This window comes from Urocitellus parryii, chromosome 4 (genome assembly GCF_045843805.1).
Source record: "Urocitellus parryii isolate mUroPar1 chromosome 4, mUroPar1.hap1, whole genome shotgun sequence".
Taxonomy (NCBI): domain Eukaryota; kingdom Metazoa; phylum Chordata; class Mammalia; order Rodentia; family Sciuridae; genus Urocitellus; species Urocitellus parryii.
In genome coordinates, this window is record NC_135534.1 from 128733614 (window position 1) to 128756509 (window position 22896).

The following is a 22896-nucleotide window of genomic DNA, read 5'->3' on the forward strand; positions in this document are numbered from 1 at the left end:
AGTGAGACCCTGTCTCAAAATAAAAAATAAAGCTGGGCACAGTGGCACAAGCCTGTTACCCCAGCAGCTCAGGAGGCTGAGACAGAAGGATTGTGAGTTCAAAGCCAACCGTGGCAAAAACAAGGAACAAAGCAACTCAGTGAGACCCTGTCTCTAAAATAAAATACTAAAAACGGTCTCAGTGGTTGAGTGCTCCTGAGTTCAATCCCCAGTACCCAAAAATAATAAATAAAAAGGGCTAGAGACATGGCTCAGTGGTAAAGCACCACCACAGAATCAAATACCCATTTTAAAAAAATTATACACACACACAATAAAATAAAATGCTTGATGAGAAGTCACTAAAAGGCATTAAGCAAAGGCATAAAGATTTTGATAACATACTTTACTAGGGTTAAAGGCAAATCACTCAACCATATAACTCAAGCAGTTTATATGCTAACAGAGCCGTGATTCTTAATCGGAAGCATCTTCCCCCCCAGGAAATATTTGGCAATGTCTAGAGATATTATTGATTGTCCAAACTGGAAGAATTCTGTTGTCATCTAGTGGGTACAGGTCAGGAATGTTGTTAAACATCTATAATGCACAGGATAGGCTCCGAGAATAATTGTCTTAATAAATAGCAGTAGAGGGACCCCTAAGGCTCAGGAGGCAATGTCAAGAGTTAATAAATGGGACAGCATAAAATTAAAAAGCTTCTGCACAGCAAAACAAAAAAAACAAACAAAAAACCCAACAACAACATAAAAAAACAATTAGAAATGTGAATAGAGGGGGCTGGGATTGTGGTTCAGAGGAAGAGTACTTGCCTCCCATGTGTGAGGCACTGGGTTCAATCCTCAGCACCACATAAAAAATAAAACAAAGATATCGTATCCATCTATAACTAAAAAATAAATATTTTTAAAAATGTGAAGAGAAAACCTACAGAACAGGAGAAAATCTCGCTAGCTACTCTTCTGACAGAGGATTAATTTTATATATTCTAGAATATATAAAGAGCTCAAAAAACTTTACAACAAAAAAATCAAATAACCCAATTAACAAATGGACATATGAATTAAACAGACACAACTCAAAAGAATACAAATGGCCGACAAATACATGAAAAAATGTTCAGCATCATTAACTATCAGGGAAATGCAAGTAAAAACTACACTGAGCCATGCATGGTGGCACATGCCTGTAATCCCAGCGGCTCAGGAGGCTGAGGCAGGAGAATCACAAATTCAAAGCCAGCCTCGGCAATGGCAAGGTGCTAAGCAACTCAGTGAGACCAGGTCTCTAAATAAAATACAAAATTGGGCTGGGGAAGTGGCTCAGTGGTTGAGTGTCCTTGAGTTCCATACCTGGTACCATGATCCACCCCCCCCCACGCAAAAAAAAACCCTACACTGAGATTTTATCTCATACAAGTCATTTTGTCAGTCATCAAAAATAAAAATAATAATAAATGCTGGAGAGGATGTGGAGAAAAAGGAACACTTTTACACTGTTAATGGGACTATAAATTAGTACAACTACTATGGAAATCAGTATGAAGGTTCCTCAAAAGACTACACATGGAGGGCTAGGGTTGTGGCTCAGTGGTAGAGTGTTCGATCCTCAGCACTACATTAAAAAAAAAAAATATTGTGTCCACCTATATTAAAAAAAAAAAAAAGACTACACATGGAACCACCGAACCACCATATGACCCAGCTATACCATTCCTTGGTATTTATCCTGAAGAATTAAAATCATCTTACTACAGTGATACACGCATACCTATGTTCATAGCAGCCCAACTCACATTAGCCAAACTGTGGCACCAGCCTAGGTGTCCATCAATGGTTGAATGAATAAAGAAAATGGATAAAAAATACACACACACACAATGGAATTCTATTCAGTCATAAATATAAGTGAAATTATGGCATTTGCAGGAAAATGGATGGAACTAGAGATTTATTTCATATTAAGCAAATTAAGTCAAACTCGGAAGATCCGTGCAGAAACTGGAAAAGAAAAAGGAAAAAAAGGTGGGGATGATCTTCTAAAAATCAAAGGGAGATCCTTAGAAGAAAGAGACTAAAGGATGAGAAGCAGGGAGGGAGTGGGGAAGTGCTAGGGATTGATATTGGCCAAATTATATTGTTACATTGTGTGCATGTACAAATATGTAACAACAAATCCCATTATTGTGCATAACTATAATACACCAATAAAATGTGGAAAAAAAAGTCTAGCAGTGAGGCAACAAATAAGTATAATTACAACACACATATTAGTCTGAACAATGCACAGGAGGGCATGTAAGTGGAAAGGGAATTCATGAAACACTATGGTGGGCATCTAAAACTTAGTGTAAACTGAGTTGGAAATATGATTTGAGGAGATAGGGGAATCAGAGTATAAGCACTAAAAGCATGAATATGAAAGTGAGGGGTATATTCCTATACATATTTAAGGAACTACAAGTAATTTGGTGTAACTAAAACTCATGCAGAGTAGGCAGACAGAGTATTGAGGTATGATATGGCTAAAAAGGAAATCAAGGGTCATATCATAAAAGACCTTTAGACTAGATGAGAAGTTTCAGATTTCACCTTGTAATTAAGGAGTAAGAGACTGATATTAAAGGTAAACGATAAACAAACAGAAAATTTATTTTAGAAAGATCATTCTGGCAGCATTATAGAGAATGGTTTGAGAGAAAAATAAGATAAGGACCAATTAGCAAACCACTGGAATAATCCAGGTGAGAGAAAACTACAAACAAAAGCAAAGCATGAAGAAACAATATAGAAGGATGAACTGGTACTTTTTTTCAGCAACTCAGTATGAAGGGAATAAAAGGTCGAATTATAGTCTTTAAGCACCATTCATAAAGACAGCATACAGACACTTAGAAAAAAGATAATGCCATCCCATTTAGTTCTCTTATACTAAAAGAGATACACAAGTATACAGGCAAGATTATTAGAGCATACATCAGCAGTTTCTGTATTCTTATGCTTTGAACTATGATTATCATTCTTCAAACAATGGAAAGTATTTTTTCTGTTATCATTTTAAAAGTATTTACCTTCTATATATTTCCTATCACGCTATTTTCACTAAAGTAAGCACAGTGTCTCCATTTGATTATTTAGGCATTTATTTAACATTTTAAAATTCAAGGTACTTTAAAACTTTGAAAGATTAATTAATGTAAGTTTAACTCTCAAGTATAACTTTCTAAGAGCAAAGTGGAAGAATGGCTAAAAGCCTCCATTTAAAACAATCAGCACTTAACAACAAAACTAAAGGAAAGCATATAGGTATAGCTAATTCATCTAATGACATGGAAAATACCTCTTTTAATCTGATAAAGTACTTAATAATGATGAAGTTTTCAATGTCATTTAAAATAAATTCTCCTTAAATAAAGCATTTTAATCATTCAATGTAATCTCTGAAGTATCGAGTTAGTAAGGTTTACTTTTAATATGCCATACAAATATTTAAAATTAGCAAAATAAAAATTAGCAAAGCATGGGCTGGAGTTGTGGCTCAGTGGTAGAGCGTTTGCCTAACGTGTACAAGGCCCTGGGTTCCATCCTCAGCACCACAAAAAAATAAATAAATAAAATAAAGGTATAAAAAAAATCAGCATGGCAATTTGCATTTGAAAGCCTGATATCTTAATCCATTTTTTTCCCTAAGAATAACAAAACAAACAAATCAAATGTTAGGTACTCAACATATTAGAGGTAAAATTACTTGTTTATTAACTTCAATAATAGGACTCAGGAACATCAATACAATATTTTGCAATTATTCTACATGAAATAAGATAAAAACAAATTTATTGGGCTGGGGATACAGCTCAGTAGAGTGCTTGCCTCATATGTACAAGGCCCTAGGTTCAATCCCCAGCACAACAACAACAAAAAAGGTCAAAATATTGATATTCATTAAATAATCCACTAATTAAAAAAAACTTATTAATAGTCACCAAATTCTACTATAAAAAATTCATTTTTAAAAAACCCTACACATATAACATGATTAAATATTTTAAACTGATATACGCTATGAAACTTCACTTTTTCTATTAAAAAAAAGTTTCAAAAATAAAATTGTGAATTAATTCTAAATATTTCCTTGTTTTGAATGTCCTTAAATACTGTTTTAAGGCTGAGTACAGTAGCACAAGCCTATAATCCTTGCTACTCAGGGGTCTATGGGTAAGGATCATGAGGTTGAAGGCAGTCTGGACATCACTGCAAGACACTGTCTTAAAAAAAACAAACAACAAAAAAGCATGCAATATATTTTAGTAAATTATTTATTCAACCGCTTCTTTAGGTTCTCAAGGTGTTCCATATTAACATCTTGTAATGCAAGTACCACTGCTCTACACAAGGAAGGATTAAATGAAATAGTCATTAGACAGCACAAATCTATTAGATCTCTCTGACATTTCTGCAAACCTTCTAGGAACTTTTGGTATTTAAGAGGATCTTTTTTTAACTGTTTCATTTCTGGTACGGAAAACCCTATCAAACTAGTAAGTATTTCATCTACAAAGTCTACATCGAGGTATGCAGTACCATCAGAAATCTTTGCAGTTATATTCCAAATGCCACCAGAACTTGAGAGATTTCCAGTTAAAGTTACAATAAATGCTTTGATTTTCACTGTAGTAATTTCCTTTGGTTTGTTAGCCATTAGAACAGACAAATAGATAAAAGGTGGTGAATACAAATCCATGCCAGTAAAAAGATCAGTGCTAGTCTCTGAGGAACGTAAAGAACAGGTATGTAAATGGTAGCCATTTTCATTAGAAATTTGTGAGCTTTTTTTTGATACATCATTAACCAGTTCTTTATTTAATATTTTATCATTTAAGGAATAGCTACTTGAACAGCTGATGATTTGTTTTATTTTATAATCTGTCTCTGAGTTTTTATCTTTTCTTGTAAAATCATGGGCTAAGGACACATTACAATGATCCAAAAAAACACTGCTGTTTTTGTCTCTAGCAGAAGGACTACCAAAACACCTATCTTCATGAGTCCCTTGTTTAGATAAATGTTCTTCATTCCATTTACTATTTTCTTGTTTGTAAATCAAAGAAAAGTCATGCAGAGTATTAGGTTTATGTGAAAATCTCTCTATGTTTTCATCTTTGTTTCTGCTCAAAGTCAATGTCTGCAATTCTCTAGTTTCCATTTGTTCTTTCTGGACAGTTTCTTCTAAAAGCAAGGCCTCCTCCAGTGAAAAGTCATCTAATTCCCCATCAGTGAAATGCACAGATTGGTCTGGTAGCTTCTCCTTTGGTCTAGGAGAAACAACAAATCCTGGCTCAATACCTGGTTGTCTTGTGGGAATAGTATTTGAGGAACTACCTATATTGAAACATCTTTCCAAGGAGGTGTCATTATTTGCTGCAAGTTCATCATTTTCATCAAGACTTGCCAAGAGTTCTTCATCAGAAGGTCCTAACGCAGGATCTAGAACATCTGTAACTCTGGGGATGTTTTGGCAAGAATTATTTGGTATGACTGAAACAACGGGATCAGGTTCCCCAATTAATCTTGCAAGTACTTTTTCTTGTGCATATTCTTCTAAAAGAGCATCTACTTCACCTCCCAAAACCTTTACATTTTCTGGTTTCAACAAGAGAACACCAAGACGGAAAGAAATGTTGCCATAAATCAAAATTTTTGTACCTGGAGGAAGATCACTATGAAGAGCTGGAACAGACTGGTATTCCATTCCCTGCAATTGTATAATTCCATCAGTTAACTGCAGCATCAACATTCGTGAAGACTTTGCTTCCCAAGGTTTGGGGGTAACTTGTGTTTCAGCAGTAACTAAATCATTAGTTGTATTCTTTCCTCTCAACTTCTGTATCTGGGAATATGCAGGTTGACTTACATCAACCAAGGAAATAATCTGTAGAGCATAAAATCCATTCAATTCTCCTTTTGGAAGTTCTAAAATGCCATCAGGTAAAAGAGGGTGTTCCAAATCTCTCAGATCAGTAAGTAGCCATTGCTCAAATACTTGTTTGTTTATTTGTGCCTGACTCAAATTAACATTATTACTTTCTTCTTGGATCCAGTTAATACAAGCTTCCAGCCACATTAGAGGTACTTTAACATGCCACGTAGCTAACAGCCAGGTTTCAACTCTTAAAGCAATACCAGTTACACTCATTTCTGTTATCTGAAAACAAAAAAATTAAATATTATGATAATATAGTACATTTAAATACAGCTACTACAATTCTCTAAAATGTACAAATAGATATAAATACTATATCTTTTCTATTTTTCTCTCTCTAATATCTTATAAATCTTTGACTTTCTATCATCAAATTCAAATATCAGAATAATCTGATAGTATAATGAGAAAAGCAAAACATTTAAGACAGATATACTTCAGGTTGAAAGCTGATTGTCAAATTAGAGCTATATGATCTAAATTAAGTTTCATAATTTCTCTAACCCAGATGTTTCATTTATAAAGTGTCAATGACACCATCTATCTTACCACATTAAGAATTACATGATCCATGGGCTGGGGTTATAACTCAATTGGTAGAGCACTTGCCTAGCACATGTGAGAAACTGGGTTCTATCTTCTCAGCACCACATAAAAATAAAATAAAGGTATTGTGTTCATCTACTATAAAAAAAAAAGAAAAAAAAGAATTACATGATCCAGATGTAGGAGTGCATACCTGTGATCCCAGCTACTGGGGAAGCTTAAACAGGAAGATACCAGGGGCTGGGGATGTGGCTCAAGCGGTAGCACGCTCGCCTAGCATGCCTGCGGCCCGGGTTCGGTCCTCAGCACCACATACAAACAAAGATGTTGTGTCCGCCAAAAACTAAAAAATAAATATTAAAAAAAAAAAAAAAAAAAAACAGGAAGATACCAAGTTCAAGGCCAACCTGGGCAACTTAACAAGATGTTGTCTCAAAATAAAAAGTAAAAAAACCTGGGGATATAGCAACTTAATGAGACCCTGTCTCAAAAAAAAAAAAGAATAAAGTTATAACAAAAAAACCTATAGTTATTTTTATTTTAGACTGTATGATCAGTTTCTACATTGGATAAAGTCTTAGACTTCACTGAAATTAGTAAACTGATACTTTTTTTATAAGTTCTTTAACAAGAAAAATAACAGCAGACTGAGCTGATATAAAACATCTTATTTGTTTCACTAAACATTCTCAGTAGCCCTGTCAGGTAAATAAGCAAAACAGTAAGTGTTAATTAATCAATTATTCACAAAAGTTGAATTTATGTCTCCTACAAATGAAGATTATTTTTCATACCCAGAATTGAGCCCAGGGACATTTAACCACTGAGCCACATCCCCAGACATTTTCTATATTTTATTTAGAGACAGGGTCTTGCTAAGTTGCTTAGGTCGTCAATAAATTGCTGAGGCTGACTTTGAACTCATAATCCTTCTGCCTCAGCTTTCCAAGCTGCTGGAATTATAGATGTATACCTGGGAAAATGAAGATATTTAAGAGAGAGAATTTATTTAAGTTTTAATCTATCTATAAGAAAACTAACTTGGAACAGCAGCACAGAATTTGATGACAGGATTGAGAACTGGTAGTTCAATAGAGTATTCAAACCCTCTACTGCTCAGAAGTGGCCTTGAGAGCTAAAACAATTAGCACTTAAGGGTTATAAAATGTAGCTGAGCCAGGCACAATGGCTCATCCTGTAATCCCAGTGGCTTGGGAGGCTGAGACAGAGGAGAATCATGAGTTCAAAGTCAGCCTCAGCAAGGTGCTTAGCAGCTCAGGGAGACCCCGTGTCTAAATAAAATGCAAAATACAGCTAGGGATGTAGCTCAGTGGCCAAGTGCCCCTGAGTTCAATCCCCATTATTTTAAAAAAAAAAAAAAAAAAAGAAACTTTAGAAAGAAATGCTGGCCTAATTTCATGGGTGCAAGAATTTGATAGTACGGTTCTTGGGAATCCTGTTATCACTCAGGGTAGAACAGAAGCTACACAGAATAAAAACATGAAGCTAGAGTGAGAGAAACAGAAATAAGTGACTATGAGACAGTTATTCGTTCTAATTTTTTTAAAATTGTTTCCTAATTTCTATACTTACCTCATAAAAATTAAAGATAGGAGGGGCAATGACACAAGCAGTAGTTCTGAGTATAACTGTAGTACCAGATAATCTTTCACTTATAAATTCTGTGATCAGGTTGTTCAACTTCAAGGTATCCTACTTATCTGATTTGTAAAATAATAATAATAGCATTTTCTTATTAGATTTGCTATGAACATTAAATTAATATAGAAAAAGCAGCAGTTGGTACATAGTAAGACCTAGGGAATGTAAACTATATTATTAAAATACCTACTATAGCCAGGTGTGGTGATACATGCCTATAATACCAGCTACTCTGTACGTTGAGGCAGGAGGATCTCAAGTTTAAGGCCAGCTTGGCTTACTGAGACTCAGTACCAAATAAAATTAAAATCCTGGGCTGGGGAGCTCAGATGCTCCTGGGTTCAATCCTAGCAAACAAACAAAAAACCCTTAGTTATTTTTATTTTAGATTGTATAACCAGTTTCTACACTGGATAAAATTCTAGATGTCACTGAAATTAGTAAACTGACACTTTTTCATAAGGTTTTAAACAAGAAAATTATACACCTACCTGAGATTTTAGGAGCTTGAACTCTGAAAATGCTAGCTTAACTCACCTTAAGCTATATCATAACAACAAAACTATTTTATACTGTATCTCTCTAAGAACAACTGAAAGAAGTATAGCACACTCCTGACAAATGCAAAGAGAGAAAACTAAAACTTCAGTTTATTCTTGATGCTAAAACTGCCAAACATCTTCTCATATTTCTCAGTGACATGGACTCCTTATCATTGCCTTTAAATTATTCTTTTGTTCTATATTTCTGTCCTAGCACAAGTAAATGCCAGATAAGTCCTTGTTATCCTAAAAAGTTTTTTAAAGACCCATAAAAGAGGATATATAATCACATAGCTCTCAGGAACCCACAGTGAATTAATTATTATTAATTTAATAAACTATTAAAATTTATAGAGATGGCCAGTTACAGTGGCGCAGGCCTATAATCCCAGGATGGGGTGGGAGGATCGAAACTTCAAGGCCAGCCACAACAAATCAGAGAGGCCCTATACAACTGACCCTGTGGGTTCAGCCCTTAGCACCACACAAAAAAATTTAAAAAAAGATATTGTGTCCATCTACAAAAGAAAATGTTTAAAAAGGGGAGGGAGGTGTACCTCAGTGGTAAAACACCCCTGAGTTCAATCCCCTGTATAAATAAATAAATAAGGGACATTAGGTCATTTTAATTATGGAACTGGTGAATCTTTATATTGAAGAAAATGATGAAGAGTGTATATATGTGTATATATATATACACACACATATATATGTTTAATGTGTGTGTGTGTATATATATATATATATATATTTTTTTAATTCTATATGAAATCAATGGAAAAATTCAAAAGTAAGAGATCTTTTCCTGTTGTGATGAAAATCAACGTGAAGTTGAGGGTGGGTGGCACATGCCCATAATTTTAGCTACTAGAAAGACTAAGACAAGAAGATTCAAAGTTCAAGGCCAGCCTGGCAGAACTGGAAAGACCTTGCCCCATCACAGAAAATAAAGCTGGGCGTAGTGCTATATTCCTGTAATGCCAGCAATTCAGGGGTCTGAGCCAGGAGGAGCAAAGGTCAAAGCTAGTCACATCAACTTAGCAAGACCCTATCTCAAAATAAAAAATAAAAAGGCTTGAGATGTGGCTCAGTGGTTAAGAGTCTCTGGGTCTTGGGGCTGGGGATGTGGCTCAAGCGGTAGCGCGCTCGCCTAGCATGCGTGCGGCCCGGGTTCGATCCTCAACACCACATACAAACAAAGATGTTGTGTCCGCCAAGAACTAAGAAAAAAATAAAATAAAACGTTAAAAATTCTCTCTCTCTCTCTCTCTCTCTTAAAAAAAAAAAAAAAAAAAAAGAGTCTCTGGGTCTAATCCCTGGTTGGAGTCAGGCACAGTGGTACATGCCTATAATCCCAACTACCTGGGAGGCTGAGGGAGGAGGATCACAAGTTCAAAGTCAGCTTCAGCAAATTAGTAAGACCCTTTGCCAAAATTATAATTTAAAAGAATTGGGGAGTAGTTCAGAGGTAGAGTGCCCTGGATTCAATTCCCAACACTGTATGCAACTGGGAGAGGGGACAAAAAAGATAAGAAAAATATAGTGTCAAACTGACAAGTCTCTGTAACAAAGAAACCAAGAGTCTTTAAATCAGCTCCCTGAATTATCAAATGAAAATACCCGATTGTTACAAAAAGTAAAACATAAAATAGGTTATACAGTATGCTAACTTTTGTACATGAAATACAGAAAAATAATCATATTCTTAATTATATGTATATTCATGAAGGACCTCCAGAAAGATATGAGAAACATATAAAACTTCGTCCCCCAGAAGGACATAAAAGAAACATAAAAATTCAAGTACATGGCTACATTCAATAACGAGCAAAATCTTCATTGTCAGGAACAGAGGAGATATTTCAAGAGTGGTAATGGACACTAAAACCATGCAGCCCACTGGGATAGGGAGGGGACTTAGATAAAAAATAGTGTCACTAAAGCTCCAACGTCCAGCATACCTTGCAAAGGACAAAAAGACCAAAACTGGAACAGAAGTCTTGCTGGAATTAATGGAAAACAACGTCCTACCCAAAACCTGTTTCTGTAGAAGAAACAGAGGCACCTGGAGGATAGAAAATGGGCTTGCGTAGCATGTATGAGGGTACATAATATACACAGGATGGTGCAGAATTGGGCTATTCATAAAAATAAAAATCCCTAATAAAACAACCAACATAGAGCCAGTACCAAACTAAGAAAACTCCAAAACCAAACAAAAGTGGAAAAACTTCTATTCAACATGAGCCAGCAAACCAAAATTACATACTCCAGGAAAATTATAATCATAATCATTGGCCACAGCAGCAGATACAAGTAGGAGAATTCAAACCTGAAGAAAAAAATTTAAAATTAAGAATTTTAAAAAATATTTTTAGTTATACATGGACACAGTATCTTTATTTTGTTTATTATTTTTATGTGATGCTAAGGATAGAACCCAGTGCCTCACATGTGCAAGGCAAGTGCTTTGCCACTGAGCCATAACCCCAGCCCTAAAATTAAGACTCTTAAAGAGAATACTAAAGACAAATAGAGAATTTATGCATTGGAAAGTACCTGAAACACACTACAAAGAAAGATTAATAGGGCTGGGGATATAGCTCAGTTGGTAGAGTGCTTGCCTTGCATGCCCAAGGCCTTGGGTTCCATCCCCAGTACCAAAAAAAAAAAGAAAGATTAATAAATTAAGCAAAGAGGCGGGAGAAAGCTAAGAAGTAGTGAAGACAGGTTCCAACAGTGAAATAATTACAGCTTTAGAAGAAGAAACTAGCAGTGAAGGAGATATTTTTTAAAAGATAATGACTGAAGGGCTAGGGGCATGGATTAGTAGTAGAGTGCCTACCTAGTATCTGCAAAAACCCTGGGCTCCAATCCCCAATATGGAAAAAAGAAAAATAAAAAGATAATGGTTGAGCCAGGTGTGGTGGCACATGCCTATAATTCTAGCAACTCAGGAGGCTAAGGCAGGAGGATCTGGAGTTCAAAGCTAACCTCAACAACTCAGCGATGCCCTAAGGAACTCTGCAAGATCCTGTCAAAATACAAAATACATGTATATACACAAAATTTAAAAGGCTGGGGACGTGGCTCACCCCTGGGTTCAATCCCTGGTACCAAAATAAATAAATAAATAAACAAATAAGATAATGGTTGAAACTTTATTTTAAAGTTAAAAAAAAATGACCTTCTAGGTTGCAAAGCCCAATATTACTATCAGCATTTTCTAAAATCCTCTTAAATATAGTGTGGCAAAATGAAAACAGTATCTTAAGAAAAAAGTATCTTAAGATCCAATAAGCTAGATCTAAAATTCTAGTTAACAAAAATGTAGAAAATGAGAAAAAGAATTCACAAGGAAATTAAGGTATTCTTATTTTGCCAAAGAGGATAATAAAAATAGTAAGTTTGGAATTTTATAGAAAAATATAAAATGTGTTTGTGGTAAGGATGAAGAGTATTGGGAAAACATTCATAAACACCCTAAAACTCCATGCGAAATGAATTTTTTTTTCCTGGTACTAGGGATTAAACCTCAGGGGCACTCTACCACTAAACTACATCCCTAACTCTTTCATTAAATTTTATGACAGGGTTTTTTTTTTTTCTTTCCTTTTCTATATATACATATATACAATTGTAGATGGACACAATACCTTTATTTTATTTATTTTTATATTGTTCTGAGGATCAAACCCCATGCCTCACACATGCTAGACATGTTAGGCAAGCGCTGTACCACTCAGCTATAACCCTTTATGACAGGATCTTGCCAAGCTGCCAAGGCTGGCCTCAAACTTGCCTCAGCTTCCTGAGTAGATGGAATAGATGGGATTATAGGCATGTTCCATCACTCTTGGCCAAAATGAATTTTTAAAAAGTCATAAAACTTAGCATAACTCTGTATCAAAATAGAAAATAAGGGCTCAGGATGTAGATCAGTGGTAGAGAGCTTGTCTAGTATGTACAAGTTGATCCTGGGTTTAATCCTGAGTTCAGAGGGGAAGAAAAACCTAAGAATGAAACAATGTCAACAAATCTTGGAAGCCGAATACAAATAAGTAAGTGGTACATAAGCCAAATACAAATAAGTAAGTGGTACATAACTTAGCAGGCATCAGAAAGTTGAATGTTAAACTGGTTTTAAGGATGGCTTAAAAAAACCCCAAACCCGGGATGGGGTTGTGGCTCAGCGGTAGAGCGCTTGCCTAGTTATCAACCTCCTAACCTGGGTTTAATCCTCAGCACCACATAAAAACAAACAAACAAACAAACAAACAAATAAATAAAATACATAAAAAAAAACCCCAAAACCCAGAACCCACAAAAGGCAATACAAGTACTCTGGAAGAAAAAAGAAGAGTCTAAAAATAGAATTGATTGGAAGAAGACATTTTAAACTATGGCCAACACTAGCCCGTGTCAGAAACTTAGACTTCTACTTTCTGGAAAGGAAAAAGAGATGGTCTCTAGCCTGGAGACAATAAGAGTAAAGCTGAAAATAGACACAAGTATACTGAAAACAGGGAGAATTACTTGTTTTAAAATACTTAAATACTTAATAAATTCTTAAATACTAAATGCTGAACATGTAACACTCTTTTCATCCACAAAGCTTCAAGAAGTATCAGTGACTAGTCCTATTTTCTCCAAGAAAGAGACTGAAAAATCTTTCTCTGGGCAATCTTATCACCAACAGAAAAGACCTAAAGATACTAACATGAAAGATTTCCAATTAAACAGCCCATTTAAAAAAAATGTTATTAGTTATTGATGGACTTTTATTTATTTGTTTATAAGTGGTACTGAGAATTGAACCCAGTGCCTCACACATGCGAGGCAAGTGCTCTACCACTGAGCCACAACCCCAGCCCTTAAACAGCCTATTTTGAGACCACATCCAGATCCAGAGTTCCAATCAGCTTTCTAGTTTCCCACTCTTAATTATGACAAGTTATCTAATAAGAAACTATATCAGAGAAAAATGCAATGAATTGATTATGGAGATGAAAACTTCAAATAGCTATCATTAATAATATCCTCAGGCAGGTAAGATATCATATTCATTAATTAAGAGTAGTAGGCTGTAACAAGGAATAGGACAAAAAAAAAACTCTGAGAAATTTAAAATGACAATAAAGTTATAAACTCAGTAGAATAAATGGAACATAAAGTTATAAAAATCTCCAAAAGCAAAAACACTAGTACAAAGAAATCTATGGTACACAGAAGGAAAGACAAAAACAAAAAGGAAACCCAGAAAGTCTTAATAAACTAGGCATTCAAAAAAAAGGCTGGGGGGCTGGAGGAGAAAATAATAAAAAATAAATTGTCCAGAATATAAAGACAAGAGTTTCCAAATAGAAAGGAACCAACACAAAGAATATCATTACAAAATTTTAGAATACAGGGATAAAGACTCTACAGCTCTCAGAGAGGGAAAACACAACAAATAGGTAACACTGAGAGCCCACAAAATGAAAATGGCTTTATGCTTCTCAGTGTTAGCTAGCAGGTAAATAAGCAATTATTTCAAATTTCTGAATGAAAATAATTTCTAACCAATAATTCTTCACCCAGGCAAAGTATCTATCATTTATGACAGTGAAATACATTTGGTCACACCATCATTGTCTCAATTATAGAAGATGTGCCCTAACAGAGAAATAAACCAAGAAAGAAGAACACATGAGGTCTTACACAAAAGAAGGGTAAAACATGGTGAAGGGTATTTAAGGAATATAAGGACAAACAGTCAGAGGGCTTCAGGATAGATTATTTTTTCAACAAGATGAAACTGTGTAAGACCACTATATTCAGGTTTTCACATAATCATTTTCCTTGATTTACTCTTTTGTGACACTGGAACACTGATGCCTCTCAATGTAGAGAGGAGATTTAAGTAACCAAAATAGTCAGGAGGTTGATAATATATAGAATACTGTATTTATATTTATATTTATTTCCTCTGAAAATAAATCAAGATAACTCAAGAGAAAACAAAGGTTGTAGAGAAGAGATAGAGCACTATTTATATACAACATGACCTAGTTGTAGGCATCATATATGTAGTCATAAATAATACACACTCTAAATACTAATCAGACAAAAATTTTAACATGACCATTCAGTGAGATTGGAAAAATGTGTGAGGATGGAGATGAGAGACAGTGAGAAAGATAGGTGACCAAATCCTCATCTTTAAGGTAAAAGTCAACAGAAAAACTAAAACTGAAAAATCAAGAAGCAGCAATCTATGCCTGGTTTTCAGAGATATCATAGTAAATACAAAATAGAATCCACTTGAAATGCTTATAGTAGTGGGGGACAAGGGATGTCTTTTTCAAAACGCTTTAACCTGTGCACCTGTAACAAAGGCAGGAGGATTGCAAGTTCAAGTCCAGGCTCACCTACTTAGCAAGATCCTGCCTAAAAAAACAAACAAACAACAACAAAAACAAAAAAACACAACTTTTTTAAAAAAGGTCTGTGGTGGAGCTCAGTGGTAGAGCATGCCTAGGTTCAATTCCGTATGCTGTTAACCCTGTTTTTGTTTTTTTTTTTTCCATCATTTTTTTCAGGGCCAAAGACAGAACTCAGGGTCTTATACATGCTGGGCAAGTATTTTGCCACCCAGCTAAATCCCCAACCCCTCAATCCCCCAATATGGCAGGGGGGAAAAAAAAAAACCACTTTAAAATTTGATATTTAAATGATTTATGTATAACACATTTCTTCTATCATCTAGGTTTCACTGATTTTAATGTTTAGACTTTTTTTTTTTTTAATTGCTGGGAGAAGTGGTGCATGCCTGTAACCCTAGCAGTTTGGGAGGATGGTGAGTTCAAAGCCAGCCTCAGCAAAAATCAAGGCGCTAAGCAAATCAGTGAGACCCTGTCTCTAAATAAAATACAAAATAGGGCTGGGGATATTACTCAGTGGCTGAGTGCCCCCGAGTTCAATTCCTGGTACCCCCCCCCAAAGAGTTTCTTTTTAAGTTTTTTAAAAATTTGTTCTAATTAGTTATACATGACAGAATGCATTTTGACATATCATACATAAATGGAGTATAACTTCTCATTCTTCTAGTTGTTTATGATGTAGATGGAAATTTTCTTAACTTTATCTTCCATCTTTCTAAGTTCTTCATTACTGCTACTAGCAATGAGCAAAATAGCACAAGAGTATATGTGTTTAAAACTTAAAGGTATTGCTGGGCATGGTAGCACATTCCTATAATCCCAATGACTTGGGGAGACTGCGACAGGAGGATTGCAAGTTCAAAGCCGGCCTCATCAATTTAACGAGGTCCTAAGCAACTTAGCAAGGTCCTGTCTCAAAATAAAACAAAAACGGCTAGGGATGTGGCTCAGTGATTAAGCATCCCTGGGTTAAGTCCCTCATACCGAAAATAAATTAATTAATTAAATAAAGATCATAAACTTAACAAAGCAACGACGTCTACTGTCAGTATTTCAACACTGTACTAACAATAAGGCAACAGAAAGAAATAAAAGGCACATAGTTTAAACAAGGAAAAATAGTATAAGAGAGACCTGTAGGCCAATGGAACACAATAGAGAGCCTAGAAATAAACCCTCATGTGTCTGGTCAAATGATTTTTGACAATAGTGGCTGACTATGGGAAAAGTATAGTCTTCTTTTCAACAAATGATATTTACATGCCAAAGACTTTAAACAGACCTTATCTTACAACATATACAAAACATCTCTGTGAAACATAGATAAGACTATAAAAAAACACACACGCTGCCACAGTTTGGGAGAAACAGAGGCTAGACTTACATCCTGACTATATAAAGAATTCTTAAAATTTAGTAAGAAAACAAAAATCTCAAAATCAGCAAAAGATTTGAGCACATATTTCACACAAAAAAAATGTAGATGGCAAACAAACACATGAACTGAGGCTCTCAATCATCAAAAATACATACAATAAAAAATTCTACAAAGAATGTGGGGGAAAAGGAACATTTATACAGTGTTGGTGGAATTGTAAATTAGTACAACCACTACCAAAATCAGTAATGGAGGTTCCTCAAAAGATTAGAAATGGAACCACCACATAACCCAGATCTCACTCCTCAGCATTTATCCAAAAGAATTAAAATCAGCATACTATAGCATATATGCATACAGGTTTATGCCACCACAATTCACAATAGCCAAGTTACAGAACCAGTCTACTACTCATAATGGAATTTTATACAGTCATAAAGCACAAAATTATGTCATTTGCAGGTAAATGGATGGAACTGGAATATATAATGAAATAAGCCAAACTCAAAATCAAGGGTCAAATGTTTTCTCTTTTATGAGAAAGCTAGAGAAGAGAGAGGACAGAGGGAATTTTCATGACAATAGAAAAGAGATCAGTAATGGAGAGGATAGAGTGAGGGAATAGGGAAGGAACTGGATAATGAAATTGACCAACTTGTGTATATATACAAATATATCACAATGGATTCCACTATTTTTTTTTTAGTTGTAGATAAACACCTTTATTTTATTTGATTATTTTTATGTGGTGCTAGAAACCCTGTGCCTCACACATGCCAGGCAAGCACTCTTACCACTGAACTACAACTCCAGCTCTCCACAAATTTTATAGTTACAATGTGACAATAAAAACATATGTGCTTGCACGCTCTTTCTCTCTCTTGTGTTTTTGATTATGGAGATAGGCACTTGCTACATTGCCCAGGCTGGTCTTAAACTCCAGAGCTCAAGCCATCCTCCTCCCTTAGCCTCCTGAGTAGCTAGAATAGGCACATGCCACCATGCCCAGCTTAAGATGTTCAATATTATTTTATTTAGAGACAATGTGACAATAAAATAAATAAAATAGAGAAATGGAAAATTAAATTCACAATGTTATACCACTATGCACATATTAGAATAGCCAAAATTATGAAGCTAGGCACAGTGGTACATACATGTAATCCCAGTAGCTCCGGAGGCTGAAGCAGGAAGATCGAGAGTTCAAAGCCAGCCTCAGCAACTTAGCCAGGTCTTAAAGCAACTCAATGAGACTTTGTTTCTAAATAAAATAGGGAAGGTACTGGGCAACAAAACTGACCAACTTGTGTCAAAAGGGCTAGGGATGTGGTTCATGGGTTTAGCATCACTGGGTTCAATCCCTGGCACCAAATAAAATAAATAATACAAATAAATAAAATAAATAATACATTCATTACAAACATGACTGTTGAGCCAGGCACGGTGGTGCACATCTGTAATCAAGTAGCTTGGGAGGCTGAGAGGAGAATCATGAGTTCTAAATCAGCCTCAGCAACGGAGAGGTGCTTAGCAGCTCATTGAGACCCTGTCTCTAAATAAAATACAAAATAGCGATAAGGCTCAGTGGCTGAGTGTCCCTGAATCCAATCCTTGGCCTTCCCTACCTCCAAAAAAAAAAAAAAAAAAAAAAAAACTGACTGTGGGCACCAGATGCTATGGCACATGCCTGTAATCCCAGCGGTTTGGGAGGCTGAGATAGGAGGATTGAAAGTTCAAAGATAGCCTCAGCAAAATGTGAGGCACTAAGCAACTCAGTGAAACCTTGTATCTAAATAAAATACAAAATAGGGATGGGGAAGTGGCTCAGTGGTTGAGTGCCCCTGAGTTCAATTCATGGTACCACCACCTCCACCCCCAAAAAAATCCTGACTGGACATTTATTCATAAACACAGAAATTGGAAACATGTACTTCAATTGGCAAATGGATAACAAAACATGGTATACCCAAATAGTAAAATACTACTTGGTAATTAAAAAAAAAAAAAAAAGTATTAATGCACACAAAAACACAAACCCAAATAGCAAAATACTATTTTGTAATAAAAAAAGTATTAATGCACACAAAATCACAAATGCAGTAAATGAAGCCAAAGAATATAAAATTTCATTTATATGAAATTCTGGAATATGTAACACTACAAAAACAAAAAACAATTTAATGGTTGCCAAAGGCTTGGAGTGTGGAAAGGGGCACAAAGAAATTTTGGGGTCAATGGAACTGTTATTGTGGTAGTTACACTGACTACAGGTACATGTGTTATCAAAACTTACAGAACTTACACCAGAGTATAAATTTTATTGAATGTAAATTATGGCCCAATAGAAAAACTAAGGGTAAACATCAAAAGAAGAGAAATACAATTAACTACCTTTCACACTAGCTAAGGAAAACAGAAGAAAACAATTCGAGAAAAGGCACAAAGAGTGGATAAGTGCTATAAATAGAAACAGTCCAAATCTGTCAACAACAATAATGAACATAAGTAGGTTAAACTCACCTATTAAAAAATAGTCTCAAATTGTATAAACCAAAACCAGATGAATGCTTCACCAAAACGTGAGACCTAAAAAAAAAACAACACCAAAATATGAAATTAATTACAATAAAGTTATGCTAATATGCAGAAGCTAGAAGTGGAAAAGGAAAAGAAAGATGGGGAAGATATCATAAAAATCAAAGGGACATCAGTAGAGGAAAGGGACCAAGGGGTGGGAGGTGGGGAGGGATCAGGGAAACGCTGAGAAGTGATACTGGCCAAATTATGTTGTTATACTGTGTATTGAGTACATGTACAAAAGTGTAACAACAAATGCCATCAGTATGTACAACTATAATGCACCAATAAAAAATGTGGGGAAAAAAAGATTTTAATAAGGGCATGTTAAAACTGCTCAACATGATTCCATGAGCTCATAGCTTTGAAATACCTTTTCCTCAATACTGAGATCTGTACTCATGTGACCTAAGATTTCAAAGTGCAATTTAATTGCACCTGTTATAATTTTTTTAATTGTAGTTGGACACAATACCTTTATTTTATTTATTTATTTTTATGTGGTGCTGGGGATCAAACCCAGGGCTTTGCATGTGCTAGGCTAGCGCTTTACCACTGAGCCACAACCCCAGCCCTGTTGTAATTTTTTTAATCTCAAAAATTAAGCTAGATCTATAACCCTTAGCTGCCCTGATTCAATATGGTACTTATTTCCTCCACTAAAATTTAAACACCACAGTACTGGCAAATGAACCTATTCTAATTTTCAAAGATGTTGTGGTAATGTGATTATGGTCATCAAGTAAACTGAAAGGAGAACAAAGTACAAATTCAGTAGAATTATAAATTGTTTCAGTGAATTATAAATGCACAATTACAGCTAAAATGTTTGGATAATGTTTTATCCTATACATCATTCTGAATAGAGTATAAGCCCCCTAAGTTATTATTTGCAGCCATGTAACACAAATGCTATTTTCGACTTGACCCTATTAAATACCAGGAGATGATAGTATTTAGATGTTTAGAAGGAGGCAGGAACTAGCAAGAAAGGAAGAAAGACTAATTGTGAATAGAAAAGGTCAAGGTTAGATAAAAAATGAAATGAAAAGGATAACTTCAGAGATATCAGTCCTATATTCCAACAGGTACAGGTGTATAAACAGAGAAATAAAGATAAGGATTTGCTGAAAACAAATTCAAAGCTCTCAGTTTTAAGATTTTAATTTTTTTCAAAATACTTATATCTCGGCAGCATTGTCTAACTCTCAAAATAATAATTATCTGCAATAGACAAGATATTACCATCTGCCTGACAGATGATGAAACTGAGGTACAAAGATTAAGGCATAAAGATCAGTAGACCTAGAGCTAGAACTTAAATCCTGTTCATTTCTATTCCTATACCTTTTTCCAGACTGTATTTACTTAAGCACAAAGGGAAAGTATACCCAATCCCTTAGATAAAAATCCAAATAAATGGTCATTTTATAAGAGTATCACACTATTATTAAAACAGACTTTTGTCAGACTTCATGTAAATAACAACCTTACCTAGCGTATTCTAAATTCTTTCATTTACAAAGTCAAATAAAAAACTTAAAAACTTCTACTTACTTTTACCTTTGTAATAGTGTCAAAACAACAGTGTTATAGCTAAATAGTATTTTTCCTTTCGTGATAGTGTCAAAACAACAGTGTTATAGCTAAATAGTATTTTTCCTTTCTCTGTAAGACTAAAATGCCACATAGAATAATTTTTATATTTTTCAAAATATTATAAACTGACATTTTAATGCTTATATGTCATTTTTTGCTTTAATTTTTGTTTTAATTTGAAACATGCACTTTCAGGTATGTGCTACTGAAGACACAAAGTAACAAAACTCCTTTCAGCAGACAAGTAGATCAAATTCTAAAAAACACTGTTTATTAAACCATATGAACTAAATTGTTCTGTTAATGTGTGCCAGTCCTAAATAATAATTCCAAGTACTGCCCTCCAGATTTGAATCTCAATACTTCTGTAATCTCAACTGACATACTATAACTTGATAGTAATGTTATCATAAACAAACAGAAAAAACAGGACATTAGTAAAACACAAGCAAATGTTATGAGTGATAAAGCACTCAAAATATAGCTATTCTGGGGCTGGGGATGTGGCTCAAGCGGTAGCGCGCTTGCCTGGCATGCGTGCGGCCCAGGATCGATCCTCAGCACCACATACCAACAAAGATGTTGTGTCCACAGAGAACTAAAAAATAAATATTAAAAATTCTCTCTCTCTCTCTCTCTCTCTCTCTCTCTCCCCCTCTCCCCTCTCACTCTCTCTTTAAAAAAAAAATATATAGCTATTCTCAAATATTTTACCAAAAAGTCAAGAACTTGGGGGTGGGGGTGGGGAATAGACTGCTAAATGTATGTCTGTTACACAGAATTTTTCAACTTAGCAAAGTAGAAGGTATGATTAATCCAGAACACATATATAGTCCATATAACATCAGAATTTTAATAAAAAGATGATTAAAAATAGGACTCTTTCCTTTGGATTACAAAGAAATGTTTGTTAAAATGTTTAATTGAGGCAGTGGAGCATGCCTATAATCCCAGCTACTTAGGACACTGAGGCAGGAAGATCACTAAATATGAGGCCAACCTCAGCAATAGTGAGATCCTGATTCAAAATAAAACTTAAAAAGGCTTATGGTATAACACAGCAGTAGAGCACTTACCTGGCATGTGCCAGGCCTCGAGTTCAACCCCTAGTACTAGGGTAATGAAAAAACAACAACAACAAAAAACTTTTAGCACACAGGATCTATATTATGTCACCCCACCCCACCCGGCTCTGCTCCCATCTCCAGCATTGAACCCAGGGCACTCTACCACTGTCTACCACTGTGCTACAATCACCATTTTGAGACAGGGTCTTGCCAAATTGCTCAGGGTCTCATTAAATGCTGAGGATGGCCTCAAACTTGCAACCCTTCTGCCTCAGCCTTCCCAGTTGCTGGGATTATAGGCATGCACCACCATGAGGGCTACAATACACGGTTTAGACTGGGATTCAATAAATGAGAACCTTAATCATTTGGTAAATTGTGTTACTAGCATCTAGTCCTTCAGAGAATTCTTAAGGTTTTCATCCCTTCCCTTCTTGAGAAACTGAGTACCCACAGTCACAGCAGCTAGAAGCAGCTCAAAAGAGAGGTTAGCTAGGGCAGCACAATTTCCCATCTGCTGATACACAAAGAATAGCTTCTGATCCTCATCCACTGCACAAGAAAAAAATAAATTTGGAAAAGATGTCTTTTAAATTGTGCACCAGAAAAAAAAAAAAAGTCAATCTATAAGGTTGACTTACAGATTAATTCAATCAGCCTCACTCACCCAATTTTTAAAAACAGAAAAAGCTACCATCCTTTTGGATATAGTATGTGGCATTCAATCAATAACTAAAATTTAAAAACACTTAACTTCTTTTTGTTTATTTTTGTTTTTTTAATTCAGTTTTGTTTTTGTTTTCTGCTACTGGGAGTAGAAGCCAAGGGCACTCTACTATTGAGCTATATCCCCAATCATTTTTTATTTTTAATTTTGAGTCAGGGTCATGCTAGATTGCAAAGGCTGACCTCAAACTTGCAATTCTCTTGCCTCAGCCTCTTACTGGAATAAAGGTGTGTACCACCAGGCCCAGCAACAATAAAAATATTTAAATCCATTCTATGTGTCCATTACCTTCATCTAAAAAAACAAATGTAAATCTGTGTCTTAATTTTGGGGGGATGATTTCATGATAATTTTGGAATTCTGAGAAGGTACTCTAAAAATTAGAGAGGAAAAAAAT

The 22896-nt window shown here is 35.2% G+C and overlaps 1 protein-coding gene across 7 annotated transcripts in view; it reads right to left on the reverse strand.

Moving 5' to 3' along the window:
• Rmi1 (RecQ mediated genome instability 1) overlaps positions 1-22896 on the reverse strand; it is a 198274-nt gene that overhangs the window by 172810 nt on the left and 2568 nt on the right. For 4 of the 7 annotated variants that reach the window (XR_013343430.1, XR_013343429.1, XR_013343432.1 and 1 more), the window contains exon 2: positions 19050-19115. Coding sequence is in view for 3 of the 7 variants with exons in the window: in XM_077796998.1 (XP_077653124.1) it covers positions 4312-6192 (1881 nt within the window). In the remaining 4 variants the exon portion in view is untranslated. Of the gene's footprint in view, positions 1-2677; positions 6202-6718; positions 6869-8377; positions 8399-19049; positions 19116-22896 lie in introns of those variants that run through there. The other 3 variants (XM_077796998.1, XM_026412490.2, XM_077796999.1) reach the window with 3 other exon arrangements.